The sequence below is a fragment of the Panonychus citri genome, unplaced genomic scaffold (genome assembly GCF_014898815.1).
Source record: "Panonychus citri isolate SS breed McGregor unplaced genomic scaffold, ASM1489881v1 Contig00011, whole genome shotgun sequence".
Classification (NCBI taxonomy): domain Eukaryota; kingdom Metazoa; phylum Arthropoda; class Arachnida; order Trombidiformes; family Tetranychidae; genus Panonychus; species Panonychus citri.
The window spans coordinates 740,806-756,289 of NW_026515416.1; the positions used below are offsets into that span (position 1 = coordinate 740,806).

At 34.4% G+C, this 15,484-nt stretch overlaps 4 protein-coding genes across 4 annotated transcripts; 3 read left to right on the forward strand and 1 right to left on the reverse strand.

The window, feature by feature from the left end:
* The first annotated feature begins 373 nt into the window (after window positions 1-373).
* LOC128390606 (uncharacterized) lies at window positions 374-1,845 on the forward strand. Its single transcript, XM_053350354.1, has 2 exons — window positions 374-391; window positions 621-1,845. Exon 2 carries the CDS (start codon window positions 636-638, stop codon window positions 1,152-1,154), a length of 519 nt encoding a protein of 172 aa, XP_053206329.1. The 5' UTR covers window positions 374-391; window positions 621-635; the 3' UTR covers window positions 1,155-1,845.
* A 159-nt stretch (window positions 1,846-2,004) lies between these two features.
* On the reverse strand, window positions 2,005-3,090 carry LOC128390614 (single-stranded DNA-binding protein, mitochondrial-like). Its single transcript, XM_053350361.1, has 5 exons — window positions 2,919-3,090; window positions 2,794-2,833; window positions 2,499-2,709; window positions 2,307-2,395; window positions 2,005-2,207 (listed from the first exon to the last, which is right to left on the reverse strand). The coding sequence occupies exons 1-5, from the start codon at window positions 2,979-2,981 to the stop codon at window positions 2,140-2,142; spliced, it is 471 nt and encodes a 156-aa protein (XP_053206336.1). The 5' UTR covers window positions 2,982-3,090; the 3' UTR covers window positions 2,005-2,139.
* Window positions 3,091-3,576: 486 nt separating this feature from the next.
* On the forward strand, window positions 3,577-12,242 carry LOC128390482 (CCR4-NOT transcription complex subunit 1-like). The gene is made up of 7 exons (XM_053350211.1): window positions 3,577-3,779; window positions 4,226-4,711; window positions 4,787-6,102; window positions 6,166-10,836; window positions 10,919-11,423; window positions 11,506-11,773; window positions 11,871-12,242. Exons 1-7 carry the CDS (start codon window positions 3,764-3,766, stop codon window positions 11,977-11,979), a joined length of 7,371 nt encoding a protein of 2,456 aa, XP_053206186.1. The 5' UTR covers window positions 3,577-3,763; the 3' UTR covers window positions 11,980-12,242.
* Window positions 12,243-12,358: 116 nt separating this feature from the next.
* On the forward strand, window positions 12,359-15,372 carry LOC128390518 (mucolipin-3-like). The gene is made up of 5 exons (XM_053350256.1): window positions 12,359-12,511; window positions 12,998-13,075; window positions 13,177-14,633; window positions 14,719-15,007; window positions 15,136-15,372. The coding sequence occupies exons 3-5, from the start codon at window positions 13,213-13,215 to the stop codon at window positions 15,265-15,267; spliced, it is 1,842 nt and encodes a 613-aa protein (XP_053206231.1). The 5' UTR covers window positions 12,359-12,511; window positions 12,998-13,075; window positions 13,177-13,212; the 3' UTR covers window positions 15,268-15,372.
* The last annotated feature ends 112 nt before the right edge of the window (window positions 15,373-15,484 follow it).

The window sequence follows — 15,484 nt, forward strand, 5'->3', positions numbered from 1 at the left end:
ATTTTCATCTAATCAGTTTTCTTACAATGTTTTTTTAATGTTGATTGTTGTTTTAATTGCTTCTCTCATTTCAATCTCATCATCAATATGTTGGTTAATTTTTTTCTCAGTGTCATAACAATTAACTTTCATCAACTAATATTATCATTGTATCTCATTCCTTAACTAATCAATTATGTTTTCTTTTTCTTAATTATACCATTGAAAACTTAATTGTCTTCTCGTTAGCAAGTTGATTTATTTAAGGTGAAAAGTTTAGCTTTTTTTTTTACTTCTCCAACAATTTACCTTTGACAATTAACTTGTCTCATTGATTATTTCAGGTTGGTTGGATCTCATGATAATCATCATTTGTCTTTGAATAAAAGTCAATCAAGTGTAATAAGAAAAGGTGAAAATGGCTCAATAGAAAACAATTAACTTAATTGTTGATGATTTTGTTTATGTTTTCCAATCCTATTTGATTAACTGTCTTTTTCCTTCACGGATTGTAAATTATTTGGTTACAATTTTGTTACCTTGTTTAATGTATCAACTGATCAATCATAATACTCATACAAATTGTTAATTTTCTTGCAAATTCAATTGATAATAATTGTCTTTTCTTGTTAATTTCTTAGGTCTCATCTTATGCCATGAGTATGAGCTCGTACAGTTGTAATCCACAAGCCGATTTGTTGTATCCATTTGTTGATACCAATTCGACAACAATTAATCCTGTATTCAAATTTAATTCATCTCTTAATGGTGTTGGTGGTGGTCAAGGAGGTGGATCTTTACTTTCCAGTGAATTTGATACCAGAAATTTTCAAGATTTAGTTAAAACTCGAGGTGAACCAACGGGAACCTCTTTATATGGACCAGCAACTTCAACCCATTCAACCCAAAGTTTAGATCGTAGGAAAATGTTCAAACTACAATCAACTCATTCGTTTAAAGATGAGGTCATTTTAAGGCCACTTCATCATCATCCGTTTGATTATCTAATGAGACCAGGAAGTAATATGGACCTAAGGTCATCACCTAACCATCAACCTAATGGTCAACCATTACCACAACAACAACAACAACATTATTATCAATCGAAAACATTACCGAGAGATTTTGGTGAAAAAAATTCATCAACTCACTCGATACGAGATGTTGCTCTCTAACAATTAATTTAATCACAAATTAATCAGATTCTGTATACAATTTATTTCTTCCCTTTAATTGTTATTAGCTAATTAATCTAATTTCTTTGACCATGTCTTTTTCTCTGTCTATCTTTGAATCTGTTGTGCCTTAAACTTATTTTTTGAAAACTTTAATTAGATTAACAACAATCAAATCATGTTAATTAATCTGATTGTAATTATTGTACAAACAAAAATCAAAATTGAATCTCATCTTTAAATCTGAATACCAAATCCGATAATCTTACAACTCATATCTAAATCTAATTATTTCCCAATGTAAATCAATTCTTATCCATTAATTTATACAAAATGATTAATTAAATCTAATTATGTTACTTGATACAACTTGGAATTGTGAACGAAAAAAAATCAATTGTTGGCACTTCTTGGATTTTTGCTAATCATATTTTTCATTTATTTCTTGTCATTGATTGATAATTAGTTTTAATTGTAATCATCTTTTCAACTTTTTCGATTGTTTATATTGTTGATGGCGGAACAATTTAATTCACGTGTAATATTTTCCTTAATTGTTTGCTTGATTGAATTGATTGTTTACCTTAATAATGATGATGTTAAAACGGGTGGAGAGATTGATTTGATTGTAAATACCTTTTTTATATTCTAATCAACACCAACACCTTTTTTAATCATAAATGAATTTGATTGTTACCAATACTAATCATCAGTAATAAGACAATCACCTCAACTTTTACACTTTCAGCTGAAGAATCTCATCTTTAAATCTGAATACCAAATCCGATAATCTTACAACTCATATCTAAATCTTATTATTTCCCAATGTAAATAAATTCTTATCCATTAATTTATACAAAATGATTAATTAAATCTAATTATGTTACTTGATACAACTTGGAATTGTGAACAAAAAAATCAATTGTTGGCACTTTTGAATTAAAAAATATAGCAAGTTGAAAGAGAAAAGAAAACGTGATTTTGTTCAATCAACTTCATCAATTGATTCAATTTTTTCATGACGATCCGGTGTAGATACCAAAATTATTTCATCTATTTAAACAAAGAAAAAGAGAAAAAAAAATTAATAAAAAATTGACAAAAACAAACTCTCAATGAGTTATAACTTTGTTGATTTTCCATAGATTTTACCTGCAACAATTGAGAATAATTTTTGAATTGTGTTCGATTCTGTGGTAATAGAATGATATGAGATCCTTCCTTGAACAAATAGACGCGAACTAAAAATAAAAAAGAACAAAAAATGTTTCGAAATTACTTTCAAAATTCTCTCAATAATCAATCATTAAGACAGATACAATTAAGATCGAAAATCAAACTCACCCCTTTTTAACATGCTCCATACAAACGCGTCTTAAACTCTGTTTAAATACAGAAATTCTGTGCCAATTTGTTTTCTGAGAATATTCTCCTTCCTCTTCCGTTTTAATATTAACATTTGTGGCCAAAGAGAAAACAACTACCGGCCTTTCCTCCGTTCCTTTAGCCATTGGCTCGGTTCCTACTCTCCCAAGTAAAATAACTTGATTGTAAGCTAAAAATTAACAAACGAAAAGAAAATTAGTTAAATTAAAACAATTACAACAAAGAAGAAGAACAATAATAATCAGATAATTACACTTTTCTGAGGCTAATCGTCTGGAAGGAACATAAGAAATCTAAAAAAAAAGAAAGGAAGAAAAAATTTAAGAAAAGATTCTAAGAAAATAAACAAAATGGAGCCAAATGAATCAAATATCTTACCTGAGATTTGACCGATTGATTTAATCTTATGGCACCGATGACATTTCGAAATATTTGTGACATACTCAAGGTTGACAATTAAAGAACAATTAGTTGAAACAATTAACTAATTAGAAAGAAAATATTTAGATACCGTTGTGAGTGAACATTAGCTAATAGCCACTTTCAGAACCAAGTGGCTTAATAAACCAAGTCAACTAATTTCGGGCGCGAATTTTCAAATCCGAGGAGACAATAGGAAGGTGACATGATTGAACTTTCGTAATTAAGCTCAAAGGCGCGATTACAGTTTTGAAATTGTATTTTCACAGTGAAGAAACTCTTAAAACTTGTTAATCGGGACTTTGATGTCAAGTTTGGAAAAAAACATCGACTAAAGCAAATGAAAGAGCGTTTAACTCACGATATTTGTCGATAAATTTTTGTTCAACTGCTCTTTTTAACCGAATTGGCTTAGTCAACTTTAGTCAAAAAACGTCAACTAATACATATAGTCGATCAAGTATCGACTGACCGATCGGCTCAATCGACTGGCTTCGATGTCTACTTTTAATGTTCACCATGGAAACGATCACATGATTCGCCGTTTCCATGGAAACAGTAAACTTCTTTATTCTTCTCATTCGCTACCTACTGAAAGAGTCACATGACCAAATCCAACCCTCCCTTTTCCACTTCCTGTTCTTAAATCTTTTTCCTTTTACAGTAATTCACTTCCATTTTTTAGTGTTTAGGTGAGATTATAATTCTGAATAAATGAATAACCTTAGTAACCTTTGACATCTCATCTTCACGTATACTTTCTGGTTGCTAAAATTAAAATCGTTTAGTATCATCGAGAACAAATGCCCAATAAAATAAGTAAGATTCTATCTCTCTCCTAATACTCTTCTTCTATACTTTGAGCCTACTCTCTTTTTTTCTCTCTTTGTTTACTCCATTTTTTTATCGTTTACTCTCAATTTCCTATTTTATTTATTTATTATTTCAAATTTTTAATCTTGCATTTTTTTTCTATTTATTTTCTTTCTCTGTGTTCTCTCTTTTACCCTCTTTCAATATCTGTGGCCTCTTTTTTCTATCCTACCTTTTCTATCTTTCCCCTTTCTTTCTTTCTTTCTCTTTTTCTGTCTCTTTGTTCTTTTTCTCTCTCTACTGTTGCTGTTGTTTGGAATTATCTAAATGCATACATATATTTTCTTGTATATGTGTTTATTTCGACCATGATTGACCTGTAAATTGATTCATCATCATTGTACCATCGTCATTTTCATCAACAAAAAAAAACGGTTCACTTTTATCTATAGACTTGGAAGCTACTAGTGGAAATCAAACGACTGAAGATAATTTTCTACCAATTGATTCTCCATTCTGTGATTGTGATAGTGAAATGGAGTCCAATTTTGGTAGTCTCTCTGGTCTCTCAGATGATCAAATAACTGCTATGCTGGTTAACGAGAACGGTGCCCAATTAAGCTCTGAGCTTATGAGTCAGTTTGAAATAACACCTAAACTGTGCGCAAAGATTTTACTTGCTTTGTGTGAACATCCGAAAGGTCAAGAGAACAATATACCTCAAAGGTGTGAAGAAATTGACACTCTAGCAAATTTATGTCGTGAGTTTTTACCCTCGGCATCCCCGTTAATGGACATTCTTCAAGAGATTGACTCTGAAGCCTTTATAAATATAAGCAGCAAATTGATCACAAACAAGTCACACTTTGGAAAGATTCATCCAGCCTTCTCAAGATTCTGGCAATTTTGTTCCAATCTTTGCAATACTGAAAAGCAAGGTTTGTATTTCTCTTCTTCTTTTTTGATTACTCATTGACTAACCTTTATTTCTCCTCTACTTTACACGTTCATAGGCATATCTCTTCTTGGTATCATTTTCTTCGGTCGACTTTGGTCTAATAACCTTGAATTCCAGTTGGGAGTAATCATGAATTGTGTAAGAAATCAGTTAGTGGTTAAGCTTTTGTCTGCTGGACCCACAGGCCCAGGACCTGGAGGTGGAAGTGACTTGTGTCAACTTGTACCTAATATGGAATCTCTCAAATGTTTGCCCGATTTTGAAGGTAATCCTGAGCTTGCAAATTGGAAATATCAGAAACTCTATTCGATCATAATTGAAATAAGTGCTGCCAACTCATCAAACAAACAATCTGTCACCATGGGTTCAATGTTTTACAATCAAATTATCGACCTATTCAAATGGCCTATCCATCATTGTCCCGATCTAGTAGCACTTGGTTTACTTGGGTGTGGAAGTATTTCCTCCATTTGTAAAAATGATATTCTTAATTTGGCAATTCCATCCTTTCTCAGTAATCATCCTAATGCTGCCATAATTTTGCACACCATTTGGAGTACAAATGATTTAATTGGCAATGTTCAGAACAATTACCAATGGGCCAGACAGGTTCTTCTACAATCAATGTGTGAATTTTACATGAAAAGTCCACCAGAGGAGCAGCAACAACGATTATCAAGGATTTTAGATGTTGCTCAAGATCTTAAAGCTCTTAGTCTTTTGCTTAATAGTAACTGTCATCCATTCGTTATTGATTTAGCTTGTCTAGCGTCCAGAAGAGAGTATCTTAAATTAGATAAATGGTTAATGGATAAAATTGAGTCACATGGTGAACCCTTTGTGAAAGCTTGTATAGTGTTCCTAAATCGTCGTTGCAATGCTCTGGTCAGTGGTAATAAACCCATGGATGCAAATTCATTGAGCACAGCTTTACCATCTGAAACTCTTGCCACCATTTTGGCCTGTCTACAACAGTTTATCTGTAATTCAGCTGGCTCAGTGACTTCAACATCTCTTTCAAACCAATTTCCAATCTCTCCTGAATTAAGTGAAACCATCTTGACCATGGTAGCAAATTCCTCATACCTTTTATCCAAAACTCCTCGATCAGCACCTCCAGGTGTGATTAGCAACCCCGTTAGCAAGGCTCCAATTCTTCCTGCTGTGACTTCGCTCAGTGACCTTAACGATAGGATTGGTAATTTGTCTTTGACTGGCTCGGTCAACTCATTCAATAGTCAGGCTCGACAATCATTCAACTCTCCGTTATCTCAGTCATCAGCAACACCAATAGCATCAACAGCATCAATAATTGCTCCTCAAATGCAACCACCGGTCGGCCCAAAGTCTCAAAAAGTTGGACCACCACAGGTAAATTATTCTTATGCTTTTCTGTTTCTTTTCTTAATATTAATTATTGTTAATTGTTTTTAGGTTTTGCATCAATCACAAGCTCCAGCTCTACCGGCACCTCAACAACAACAACAACAACAACAACCTCAGTCACAAGATCAAAATCAGCCCAAACGTTATCTATTCGATGTGAATGCCATATTCCCTGAAAATCAAATGACTAACAATCCAGAGATTGAGAAAGAAGCTGATACATATTTCCGTAGAATTTACAATCAGTCAACTAACGGAAGTATGAGTGTTGATGACGTTCTTGAAATGTTAAGAAGATTTCAAGATTCACCAAATCACCGTGAAAGAGATATATTCAATTGTATGATGAAAAATCTTTTCAAAGAGTATTTCCATTTTCCTCAATATCCTGAAAAAGAGCTTCTAATTACTGCGTCATTATTTGGTGGTATAATTCAATTGGGCTTAGTTAAATACATGGCTTTAGTTGTTGCATTAAGATGTGTCCTTGAAGCTCTTCATCGACCCACTACTCCGACCCCCACAAAGATGTACTACTTTGGTATAACTGCTCTTGAAAGGTTTAAGTCAAAATTGAAAGAGTATCCACTCTATTGTCAACATTTAACGTCAATACCTCATTTCAGTGAATTTCCTCGTTCACTTCAAGAGTACATTACATTTGGTGCTGTATCAGAGGATCCACCCTCTGCTCGATCTCTTCCCGATGTTGTTGCTAATCCTGCTGTTTCAGCTCATTCTCCTGCTCCTGGTCAACTCAATTCAGCTTTACCTGGTCTCAAAGGCTCTTACATAGGTAGCAATTTAAATTCTGATTCCAATCGTTCTGTAATGATGCCTGGTATGTTACACAATCAAAATACTATTGGTAACATCAGTTCTCAGGGTATAACCGGTCCTATTGGAGGACAATTATCTCAAGTTCATTCAAAAATATTTCCAACCTCTGTGTCAACTCAAGCATTGATCAACAAACCAATTACCTCAACTCCAGTGATCACTTCATCTTCAACACGTAGTGGACCATCCATTGCAAATGCTACTAACATTGACACTCTTCTAGCCGCCGGTGAAACAAATCATTCATCACCACCTGAATCAATGCAAGATAAGGTTGGTTTTATCATCAATAATTTATCACAAATGAATTTAGCACAAAAAACTGAAGAATTCAAAGAACTTATTGGTACCGATGATACTTATTACGGTTGGATTTCTCAATATTTTGTTCAAAGACGTGCAAGTATTGAGAATAACTTCCATACCCTGTATGCCAACTTTTTAGACCTTCTAAAGTTACCCGAGTTGACCAAATTGGTTATTAGAGAAACTCACCGCAATATAAAAGTTCTACTGAGAAGTGACAAAGTCATTGCTAATATGGGTGATCGAACACTACTAAAAAATCTTGGTCATTGGTTGGGAATGTTGACCCTGGCTAAAAACAGGCCAATTCTATCAATTGATTTGAATCTTAAATTTCTGCTTATTGAAGCTTATCACAAAGGTACTCAAGAACTTCTCTATGTTGTTCCATTCATCGCCAAAGTATTGGAAAGCTGTGCAAAATCAACAGTATTCAAGCCTCCCAATCCTTGGACCATGGGTATACTTAAAGCTCTTGTCGAGCTTCACCAAGAACGAGATGTTAAACTCAATTTGAGGTTTGAAGTTGAAGTTCTTTGTCGAACACTTAATACTGATATCAACGAAATGATTGGTAAGAGTACCATTTTCCAAGATGAAGAGATAGCGAACAAAGTAATGATGGAACAACAATTAGGACCCATAGGTGGTCGTCAAAACCAAAGCCATGTTAGCTCTATTGGATTAAGTCAATTAACTGACACTATTTCAAACTCAGTTCAAAATCAAATACATATTGCTCAACCGCAAGGATCCTCTCAAGGATCAGTGTCAGTTGCTCCTCAGTCTGTGTCAAGCCAACCTCCAATATCTCATCCAAGCCAAATCATCAAACCGCCGTTGGCTCAACCGCAATCTCATTTAACCAACAGGTTAACCATGCCAATGTTACCACAGCCATTAGTTGTTGGACAACAGTCAACAGCTCATTCACTTCTTCCACCTAATTCATCGCCCACCGTTCAAATTGGACCTCCGCACATGCCTCCATCAGCATCAATACCGATGACACCCACCTCATCAGTTAGCCCTGCTGTTCAACAATTTAATTATCACGATATTTCAACAAATATTTCAACAATTGGACCACATATTGTCGCACGAAATGATCTTCCTCTGATTCAACTTAATCCGAATCTCAAGCTTTTCATCAAACATTCAGTCGAAAGAGCCATTCAAGAATGGGTAGGACCAGTCGTTGAAAGAAGCAACAAAATCAGCTTAACTACAGCTGAACAAATAATCAAAAAAGACTTTGCCCTTGAATCAGATGAAAATAAAATGTGTCTTGCAGCCCAATACCTTATCCGTAATCTAACCGCAGGTATGGCAATGATCACAAGTAAAGATGCTCTTTATGCTACAATGGTGTCACATCTAATTCAATCATTTACTCGTCAATTGAGTCCTAACAGTGGAGTAACAAAAGAAATGATTGAAGAGACAGCAAATGCTGTTGCCAGTAGCAACATTAATCTAGCCTGTTGTTTCATCCAAAAGACAGCAATCGAAAAGGCCATTCCAGAATTAGACAAAAGGCTACAACATGAATACGACATTCGTCGTAAAGCAAGACTTGAAGGTCGTCGCTATTGTGATGCTAGTTCTTTGACTTATCAAGCAGAGCGAATGCCAGAAGCTATTCGTCTAAAAGTAGGTTCAGTGACTCCTCTTCAATTCCAGGTTTATGAAGATATTGGTAAAAACATCCCTGGATTCATTGCTCCAATTTCTGATCATCCAAATATGGGAATTGTTTCATCAATGACCAACTCCCTTTCAAATATCGGTGGACCCATTGGATCCACTGGGCCTAGTCCAATTACCAACTCGATCGGAATGGAGCAAACGTTTTTAAAGAATCTTGCAAACAATGCATTACCTTCGGTCGCTGCCATGTCCAATCCAATCTCTGCAAGCCTTAATGCTATTCAAGCTCCTTTATTACCCTTGCCGATCTCAAATTTCGGTGCAGACTCATCTTCCAATAATATTGATACTAGTTTGCAAACTCTTTATGACAAATTAGTCAATGAGTTGGAATCTTTATTCCAACAGTTTGTCCAATCAATGCAACCCAGTATTCTTATCCAAACCATGCATTCAATATTGGAAATGGTCAATGCATCACGAAACAATTTAAGAGACATCGGAAGTGCTATTAATTTAATCCAAAGAATCCTCGAAGCTCTCAATGAACTATTCATGAGTTATGAGGCGGTGGTTGTTGAAAATTTCCTTTTCACTCGAGCTCGTGATCTTTATCTGGTGATTCTAAAAGCTTTAGCCGATCCTCGAGCTTATGGACACCAATGGACAACTAAACACATAACTCAACAAGTTTTGGATCGTTTACTCAGCTCTACAACTCCACCTTTACCCGATGAACTATTTGATATTCTTATGCGTTCCGAGCTCATCAACATCCCTCTTCTTGATATCACTATGGCTCAACTTATCGAAAGCGCTAACAATCCAATCGCTTTGGCATTTACTTTACAATGTGTGAAACTTTATGGTGGTGAAATTAATGAGAATCGAATTCCCCATATTATTTCAGCTTTAATTAAGATCAGCAAATCATCTGGTCCAACCAATCCCTTAAACCTTGAAATACAAACAAGCTTAGATGTATTCAGAACATCCAATGCACCTAATGCTCAAGGTATTGGACAGCTAAGTGATGGGACAAATTTTCTTATGAGCTCTGCGATGAGCGTCTCTTCTCGGGAAATTGAATCTGATTCTGAACTGTTGGAGAAAACTGAAAGACTAATGAGAGACTGGATTCAGCTCTATCACTCAAATACTCCGCCTAATAAGGTGTTCCACCATTATGTCCAATCAATGAACAATAATGGTATTCTCAAAACAGATGACTCCATAACAAGGTTTTTCCGACTCTCAACTGAGCTTTGCGTTGATAATTGTTATCGAATTTTATCCGGTCATGGTAACAATGCATCTGCTCTTGAAGCTCGAACCAAATGTTTCCAAACACTTGACGCTTTCGCTCATCTCATCGTAATGCTGGTTAAACACAGTGGCTCCAATACTGGATCGATTTCTGAATCAACTCCTAAAATCAATTTACTTAACAAGGTTTTGGGCATCATTGGTAGTGTCGCTATTCAAGATCAAGAAATACGAAATGAAGAATTTCAACATCTTCCCTATTATCGTATTTTAATCATTTTATTAATGGAATTGACTCTTGGTCCCAACAATTTAGGCTTACCAGTCATGAATAACTTCCAACATCAACTTAATTTTGGAATCAATCAGAACCAAGGAGATCCTCATTACGAGACTATTCAATATCAAGTCTTGAATGCTTTCTGTCAAACATTGAAGCTATTGAAACCTAGCAAAGCTCCTTCATTTGCATTTGCTTGGCTTGACTTTATCGGTCATCGTATCTTCATGAAAAAGTGTCTCAATGGGCCTAATGTAACCGGCTCTTCATCCAAAGGATGGATGTTTTATGCTCCTCTTTTGATTGAGATAATTAAATTCTTGGCACCATTTTTGCGAAACGTTGAATTGCCCCATTCAATTGATCTTCTTTACAAGGTAAGGTTCATTTTGATTTGTTAATCTATTACTATTCTTTGGTTATAACCTTTTATTAATTATCTTTCATTTATCTCAACAGGGTACACTCAAAGTTCTATTGATTTTACTTCACGATTTCCCTGAATTCTTGTGTGAATATTGCTATGAACTTTGTGACGCTATCCCACCTAACGCAATTCAAATGCGAAATTTGGTTCTAAGCGCTTTCCCACGAAACATGCGATTACCTGATCCATTTACACCAAATCTTAAGATTGACTCACTTCCAGAAATCATACAACCTCCCAAAGGAACATCTAACACAGTTAATGTCTTGAACACTGTACCTTTCAGAAAAGAACTGGATTCTTATTTAAGAACTCGAAGTCCAGTTACATTCCTCTGTGAGCTCAGAGGTTATCTACAAAATCCTAATGGTTCTGAAAGTACTCGTTATAACATCCCATTAATCAACGCATTAGTCCTGTTTGTCGGTCAATCTGCTATTCAAGCCATCACTCCAAAGCACATAACAATGTCTAGTATCGCTCATTCATCACACATGGATATTTTCCAGAATTTAGCTGTTGACCTAGACACTGAAGGTAATTATTTTCAAACTAAATTCTCTTAATTTGTTTAATTTTTTACTAATTCTTCTTCTACTACCTTTGTTACTCTATTCAGGCCGCTATTTATTCTTGAACGCGATAGCAAATCAACTTCGATATCCCAACTCTCATACACATTACTTTAGTTGCACTCTATTGTACATCTTTGCTGAAAGTAATCAAGAAGCCATCCAAGAACAGATCACTCGAGTTCTTTTGGAAAGACTTATTGTAAATCGTCCTCATCCATGGGGTCTATTGGTAACCTTTATTGAATTAATTAAAAACCAATCCTTTAAATTTTGGAATCATGAGTTCGTCCGATGTGCACCTGAAATTGAAAAGTAAGTTAACCAACCAATTACCAACCTCGTTCTGATTAGCAAACTTGTTACTTACTTATTAACTTTTTTTTCCTTCTCACTATTTTCCTACTTTCAGATTATTTGAATCAGTTGCTAGAAGCTGTATGCAGCAGCAACAAAAAAACCAAGGCACCGGCAACTCTGGTCAAGTATCTGCTGAGCTTGTTCGTTCACAATCATCGTAAAATATATCAATAAACAAATTGTCATCAAGCGGCGGAAAGTAATAAAAATAAACAAAACCACCACCCAACAGACACACACATAAATACATAAACACCAATAAAACTACATAAACAAAGACTATAAAAAATAATAAAAGACAATATAGTTGATTTTGAGGAGATCAAGAAACTGTACTTATATTCAAATTGATCTAACAATTTGTATTTTAATGTTACTATTACCGTTTCGCTATCGATTAATAAAATGTTATTTTTAAATTGCATTCAATTAAATCTCCAATTGATTTCCAAATTTTTAAACTTCCATTTGAAAATCGGTTGTGGCTCCATCTCTTATTAGAATTTTTCCTTCGGTGATTTTTCTCTCTCATGAGAATCAGTTTTTTTCAACTTCTATTTTTTTCTTTTATTGTTTACGTTTGATTTTTTTTTCTTTTCTAATTTGATTGATTAACAATTAGCTTTAAATTTGATAACTTTTCATCCTCAATGTCACTTTGAGATCCATAGGAAACTATGAACGACAGTAAATGTAAGTTTACCGAAATAAAAAAACAGTTTCTTCTTTTGGCTTTTCCATTGTTTGTTTTTCTTTTTTTGTTTGTTCTTCTTTGTTAATTATCTTGATTGTTTTGTAAATGAATTGAATTGTTATTATTTTATAGAATTTTGGCCAATATTTCGATTGATTTGTTAGCCTTGTTTTGATTTAATTAGATCTGTGATTTGTTTCAGTTTCTTTGTTCTATTTGAAATGTTGGTCTTTCTATTTATTAACCAGAAGGCTGTTTATTTTGCTGAGTAATTTGAATTGTTTCCGATAAAATTGATTATCATTCCTCTCTGTTAGGTTTCAAGTGCTCAGTTAAACTAAGTGTCAACCTTTTTGCACAATTAATTGTATTTATGATAACAACATTTCAATGTTTTCATCGGAAGCATATGGGTTGTCTGATATCGCCGAAACAGTGAAACAATTTACTAATCATCTTCTATTTGTTTTCTATTTATAATTTAGATATCAAAAATACCCTCAGACCGTGATTGATTTGCTGTTCTATCAAAAGTTTTAATCACCATTATGATGTCATTCTAAGTAAGTATGTCTTCAGCTATTACGTTGTAAATATTTTATTTGTTTTATTCCCGATGAGTTTTCACTGAAAGTGTTTCCTTTTTTCAATAAATCTTATACAGAGTGGTGATTTGAATACTCTTTCCGTTTTTATCAACATGTCCAAAGACAATAGTACTGAACAACCTGAACCAGTGGCGTCTACTTCAGTTACCACTTCAGGCCAAACGGCCTCATCAACCAATGGTAAAAGTGATTGTATTGACTACGCTGGTAAAACTTATAAAATTGCAACGGAACCAAAATGTTTCAATGAATCTTTGGAAGGGTCAACTGAAAGTGAATATGACCAACAGAAAGTGGCTGCTATCCGACGAGAATTAAAGTATCACTTCATGAATCCAATCAACAAATGGAAAAGTAAAAAGAAATTCCCTTGGAAATTGCTCCTTCAAATATTGAAATTGATCATTGTTACCGTTCAAATTGGTTCTTTTGGCCTGGAAATTTCCCGTTACAAATCACACCAGGCCAGTGTAGACATTACCCTTCGAGAGATATTACTCTCCGATTGGGATCCAGTTCGGGAAGTGATGACCTACCCTCCAGCTGCCGGACCGTTTGCTTGTTATACCAAAAATGATCTGGATCGGAATATAAACTATTTCGTGAAAAGTTTCTCCAACATAACAACCGCTAGTCTTAAATCTTTTGCCTTTGATTCAACTGATCCAACGATTGTTTCACCAATTTCGTTGGAAATTGTGAGATTTGCTCGAGGAGATGAGAACGCATTTAACTTTACCTACAATTTTAGTAACGATATTGAAGTTGATCATTTGGTTATTGAAAATTACGCTTTTGCCGGTGATCCTCGTTGGAATTCATTTTCTTTCCAAAATTTTCTCTCTTCTCAAAATTATTCCATCAACTTCGATAGTCTGATCAAGCTTAAAGTCGACACTCATCTTCGAACCATTTTTCGAAACGCTTTGGACTCTTACAATCTCCCAGAATGTTACGATATCAAAATCTCTCTAGCATTTGATAATTCACTTCACGCTGGTCAAATTATCATGAGTCTCGACACTCGAAGTGAACATAAAAAATGCTTTGGAAATTTGGAAGGAAACAAAGTCTCCCGATTTTCGGTGAACGAAATTTCAAGCGTTGCTGTAATTAGTTTAACCTTTTTATCCTCCATTTTGTGCCTTCGCTCAATCATCAGAGGACTTTTACTCCGTCGACGGGCAATTAACTTTTTCGCCAAACATTATGACCTAACACTTAGCTTTCAAGACAAAAGTGATTTCATCGATCCATGGATTTACCTTATATTCATCAACGACATCGCATTAATGATCGGCTCAATAATCAAACTAATTGGTGGTCCAATCGATCATAGTCAATCCTTGACCAGTACATATTCAGTCCTTTTCGGCGTTGGAATCTTATTGACCTGGACGGGAATCCTTCGCTATATCAGTTTCTTTGATAAGTTCAACATCGTTATATTAACGGTAAAAAAAGCCTTCCCAGATATAACTAAATTCACCTTTTGTGCTATTCTACTTTACATGTAAGTCTAATTGTCCGAATGGTCAATTTTTGTTATTGTTGATTGTTAACAATTAGTTTTCTCAAAATGTTTATTTCTCCTCTAGTGGTTATTGTCTCTGTGGTTGGATTGTTCTTGGTCCTCATCATTTGAAATTTCGTTCCCTTAGTTCATCATCTGAATGTCTTTTCGCACTTCTCAATGGTGATGACCTTTATGCGACCTTTGCAACCCTCGCCACGGAAGATATTGTCATTTGGTGGTTTAGTCGTTTATTTATTTACTCATTTATATCACTTTTTACTTATGTTGTTCTAAGTCTTTTCATCTCAATCATCATGGATGCATGGGACATAATTAAGAACTACAACCCACCAATTATGACCGATATGCAGGTAAGGTCATGTTTTTTTACCTCCGTTCGAAAGGATTATCTTATTGTATTTACTAATCCAAAAATCTTTTTCTTTTGTTCTAATCCATGTTGTTGTTTTTTTCTTTTCTCTTCGTTTTTTTCCAATAGAAATTCATTGAAGATTGTGATGAAGATGTTTTTAACCAAATTCGAGAGGATCAAAATCAAACATCATTCCTACGAAAAGTTAAATCCTTCTTTAAATTCAACACTCAGGACACTAATCCGTTACTCTTTTAAATTTGTTCGAACCCTAACAAAAATATGACCAAGATTCGATCTCATATTTCATCATCTTAATTGTATAATTTCATCATAATCTTAAAACAAATTGACAAAATCACACACCTGATTAACCTGAATCATGTTTTTAACTCTCTCCTAACAATTAACAAATCAAAACTGTGATTGTTATCATAATTACGATGTCAGAAAGAAGGAAGAAAAAAACTTCCTT

Bases quoted from the DNA above. Each gene is read 5' to 3' on its own strand.
- LOC128390606 (XM_053350354.1), top strand. From the start codon at position 636: ATGAGTATGAGCTCGTACAGTTGTAATCCACAAGCCGATTTGTTGTAT.
- LOC128390614 (XM_053350361.1), bottom strand. From the start codon at position 2,981: ATGTCACAAATATTTCGAAATGTCATCGGTGCCATAAGATTAAATCAA. The intron at 2,834-2,918 runs GTAAGATATTTG...CTTTTTTTTTAG, and splicing joins ATCAATCGGTCAAATCTCAG to ATTTCTTATGTTCCTTCCAG. The intron at 2,710-2,793 runs GTAATTATCTGA...GTTAATTTTTAG, and splicing joins ACGATTAGCCTCAGAAAAGT to CTTACAATCAAGTTATTTTA.
- LOC128390482 (XM_053350211.1), top strand. The intron at 11,424-11,505 runs GTAATTATTTTC...TACTCTATTCAG, and splicing joins TGTTGACCTAGACACTGAAG to GCCGCTATTTATTCTTGAAC. The intron at 11,774-11,870 runs GTAAGTTAACCA...TCCTACTTTCAG, and splicing joins TGTGCACCTGAAATTGAAAA to ATTATTTGAATCAGTTGCTA.
- LOC128390518 (XM_053350256.1), top strand. From the start codon at position 13,213: ATGTCCAAAGACAATAGTACTGAACAACCTGAACCAGTGGCGTCTACT. The intron at 14,634-14,718 runs GTAAGTCTAATT...TTTCTCCTCTAG, and splicing joins TGTGCTATTCTACTTTACAT to TGGTTATTGTCTCTGTGGTT. The intron at 15,008-15,135 runs GTAAGGTCATGT...TTTTTCCAATAG, and splicing joins CAATTATGACCGATATGCAG to AAATTCATTGAAGATTGTGA.